The sequence below is a fragment of the Pterocles gutturalis genome, unplaced genomic scaffold (genome assembly GCF_000699245.1).
Source record: "Pterocles gutturalis isolate BGI_N339 unplaced genomic scaffold, ASM69924v1 scaffold2855, whole genome shotgun sequence".
NCBI lineage: Eukaryota > Metazoa > Chordata > Aves > Pterocliformes > Pteroclidae > Pterocles > Pterocles gutturalis.
The window spans coordinates 3,706-7,398 of NW_010145574.1; the positions used below are offsets into that span (position 1 = coordinate 3,706).

Consider the following 3,693-nt stretch of genomic DNA (forward strand, 5'->3'; position numbering starts at 1 on the left):
TTTGAGGATGGATGTGCAGTTCTGAGCACCCAACTGCCTCCACCAGCCCAGAGACAGGGGCTTGGCTGAGGCCAGACTGAAGGAGCTGAGCAACCAGGGTCAGTGAGCTCTCTGCTCTCCCTCCCCTCCTCACCTCAAGGGTCAGGAGTAAAAGTAGTTTTTGTGGACAGACATAGTGGGCACTATCCCTCCATTTTCCGAATGCTAAGGGCACCCAGGAAGGGATTTTAAATTGCATGGTAGAAACTTGAATTCTGTGGGCCAAAACAGCATCTCTTAACTGTCCCTGCACAGAGGATCATCAGAGGTCTATCTGGCACAGGGATGATGTTTGGGAGGGTGAATGATTGCGGATGGGGCACAAATTCTGTGCGTAAGGCACAGGGAGAGTCTGTAGACCTGTGGGGATAAGCTTGCAGCCAAGAGTTGGTCAGGTCTCTCCAAGCCCAAGGGACACTTCTGTGGCTCTGGAGAAAGGCATTAATGATGCTTGAGGTGAGAAATTCCCTTTGCTTTTATCTTCATATAAACCCACCTCTCCCTCTTCCCCCCTCCATTTTCCAGATATTTTCCTCCCCTGTTCCCAAGATCCTCCTCCTGAGCGGCCACCATGGGAAGTAAGACCCTGCCAGCCCCAGTGCCTATCCATCCTTCCCTCCAGCTCACCAACTACTCCTTCCTGCAAGCGTTCAACGGGCTGCCTGCCGTGCCCTCTGACCACCTCTCCAACCTCTACGGCTTCAGCGCCCTGCATGCCGTACACCTGCACCAGTGGACTTTGGGGTACCCGGCCATGCATCTGCCCCGCTCCTCCTTCTCCAAGGTGCCCAGCGTGTCGAGCCTGGTGGATGCACGGTTCCAGCTGCCGACCTTCCCGCTCTCCCCACATGTCATCCAGCCCAAGCAAGAGGCCACCAATGTGACCCTCAAAGCCAAACCCCGCTTTGACTTTGCCAACTTAGCGGTGGCCGCCACACAAGAGGACCATTCTAAACTGGGACAGGCAGACAGTCAGGGCTCACCCCCAGGGCTGGGCTCTTTGCTTGAGGTGACTAAACTCTCTCCAGAGAAGAAACCCACACGGGGAAGGTTACCATCAAAAACCAAGAAGGAGTTCGTGTGTAAATTCTGCGGCCGGCACTTCACGAAGTCCTACAACCTTTTGATCCATGAAAGAACCCACACCGACGAACGGCCCTACACGTGTGACATTTGCCACAAGGCCTTCAGAAGACAGGATCACCTGAGGGATCACAGGTAACAATTATTCTCCTGTCCTTTTTCCCTTGTGTATCCATACTCTCCCAGTTACCCACCTATGCTTATGCAGGTGCTTGTAAGAAAAGTCATGTCCCTGGTCAGCCGGCAGTGTTCCCTCTAGGTTTTCTTCTGGCCAGTGCTGGTGGAGGAGGCCAGATAATTCACTCTGGAAGACAGCCCTGTTGTTGTACTCACTCACTCTGCAAAAATGACTTGCAAAGCCTCCTTTTTAGCTCCAGCAGATGTTTTCACCCTCCATTTATACCACCTTCTCTCCTCCGCCTTTGTAATCATTCTGAAGTGTCATGAAGACACACAGCGTGGTGAACTTAAAATCAGAGTGAAGCTCTTTATCCCTAAGAAAGTCACCCTTGTAAGCCTCCAACACTCGCCTCTCTTCTTGCACACACACACCCGGATGGTTACCCGAGTGCCGCAGTCCAGCACTCTCAGTCTCAGTAGTAGATGAAAAAAAGTACCGGTGCATTCTCCATCAGGTAGATTACTGCTGAGTTCAGTCCGGTCATTTATGACATCTTGACTGTTTTTCTCTCCCTAGATATATCCATTCTAAAGAAAAGCCTTTTAAGTGTCAAGAATGCGGGAAAGGATTTTGCCAGTCCAGAACACTAGCTGTCCACAAGACACTGCACACGCAAGTAAAGGAACTGAAACCTGCCAAACTTAAGTGCTGAATCTCCAACTTCTATGAACTTTTCTTCCCCTTCAGACTTTACACCAAAACCAGAGCAGAAACAAAACTTTCAGGATTGGAGCACTGAACTTTGTGTTTTGTTTTTGTTTGTACTTTAAAAAGCAAAATCTGCACCCTGCCCCCCTGCCCAAGCAACTGACTTCCTAAGTTGTGGGTGAAAAGATTATTTTTCATTTAAAATATACATTAATGACTCAGAGAGTGCTAGCTGACTTGTGTGGCTTTGATAAACTTCATGCCAAAAGGTGGTGCTCACGTGTTGGACAGGAATCTCTTTAAAACCAAACAAAAACCCACACCCCCTCCCCCAGTCCCAACAAAAAAACCCCCAAAATCTTAGCTTCCAAAAGTATTAAAAAAAAAATCCAACCTCTTATTTTATACTTTTTTTTTTCTTTTTTTTTTTTTTTTTTTTTTTTGACTGTATAAAGCTTCTTATTTTTACACTTCAGGAAATACAAAGAATTCTGGAAGACAATTAAGAACTGAAAGGATGGTTTCTCATCACAGCACCATTAGGACAAGGAGAAGGGCAACTTGCAAATCTCATTTGCTAGTTTATTTTCTGAAAAGGAGAAGAAAATTAATGTTTGGAAATGACCTAAATCTCTCAAGTGAGGAGTCCTACCGTGTGTTAGAAAATGCATCCAGATCCTAGACCTGTGGGTGACCGGTGTTTGGGACAAATCAGTGTTCATGGGACATGGAAACTTTTTTTTTTTGCCTTGTGGTCTAGTGCTGTGAGGAGGTTTGTAACTTGTGGACTTATTTTAAAAAAAACCAGAAGAAAGAACGATGGCAATACGTCAAACTGACGGCATGCACAACGTGGTTTTCGTGGTACTTTAAAGTCTTCGTGCGTCCTGATGAGAGAGAACAAATCTCAACCTGAGAGCGTATTTTTTTAAATGCTGGCTTTCTGAACAGTGTATTCAAATTAAGAGACATTCCAATAAGTTTTGTTTATTAAAAAAAAATTGTATGGCTGTTTGGCACTTTATGCTGATTATTGGTAATTGACATTTATCACTGGATTGTGTGTGTTTTTTTAAGTATTAAAATAAATCGTTATTTTACAGGCAAGTCTGCATGGACTACATATGTGTTCATTTGGTTTTTGGGTTTCTGCGTTTCTGCTCTCTTCCCTAGCAAAATCTCTCCGTCAATATTCAGAACCTTTCTTTCTTTTTTTCTTTTTTTTTTTTTTTTTTTTTTTTTTTTTTTTTTTGAGTTAATTTAGTAATTCCTCAATGTTTGTTTCTACCAGCCTTGGAAAGTCTGGATATTTCCTTTACACATAAGCTTTCCCCCTCCTCATTTTCTTCCCATCACCCTCCTTTTTTTTTTTTTTTTTTTTAAGGGTCTTCAGGGAGTAGAATAATTTTGCTGCTAGTGTGGAGAAAAGAAATCGTCTTGAGTAACTAAACCTTGGGTATTAGCTGATAAGATTAGGTGTCAGAAGTGTTATAAAATAAATCAGATGAGTAATGGGCAAACCACTGCTGCTTTCCCAGCCCGACGGCGCTGCGGGGAGAGCCGCCTGCGCACCCCCTTCCCTTCGCTTGTCAGGAGCGGGCGTTTTTCAGTCGCATCTTCGGCCGGTTCAGCGCTTATTGGGGCAGCTTTGATTCCCGGCAGCTGTCTTAGATCAGAGATGTTTATTCCGCTGAGAAACCGCTTTGGATAGAGACGGGTGAGAGAGCTCAGAGCTGGGGTAT

At 45.3% G+C, this 3,693-nt stretch overlaps 1 protein-coding gene across 1 annotated transcript; it reads left to right on the plus strand.

Moving 5' to 3' along the window:
• Positions 1-594: 594 nt before the first annotated feature.
• Positions 595-2,269, plus strand: OSR1 (odd-skipped related transciption factor 1). Its single transcript, XM_010085413.1, has 2 exons — positions 595-1,257; positions 1,820-2,269. The coding sequence occupies exons 1-2, from the start codon at positions 611-613 to the stop codon at positions 1,953-1,955; spliced, it is 783 nt and encodes a 260-aa protein (XP_010083715.1). The 5' UTR covers positions 595-610; the 3' UTR covers positions 1,956-2,269.
• The last annotated feature ends 1,424 nt before the right edge of the window (positions 2,270-3,693 follow it).

Coding starts and splice junctions, on each gene's coding strand:
- OSR1 (XM_010085413.1), top strand. CDS start 611: ATGGGAAGTAAGACCCTGCCAGCCCCAGTGCCTATCCATCCTTCCCTC. Junction 1,258..1,819: donor GATCACCTGAGGGATCACAG/GTAACAATTATT, acceptor TTCTCTCCCTAG/ATATATCCATTCTAAAGAAA.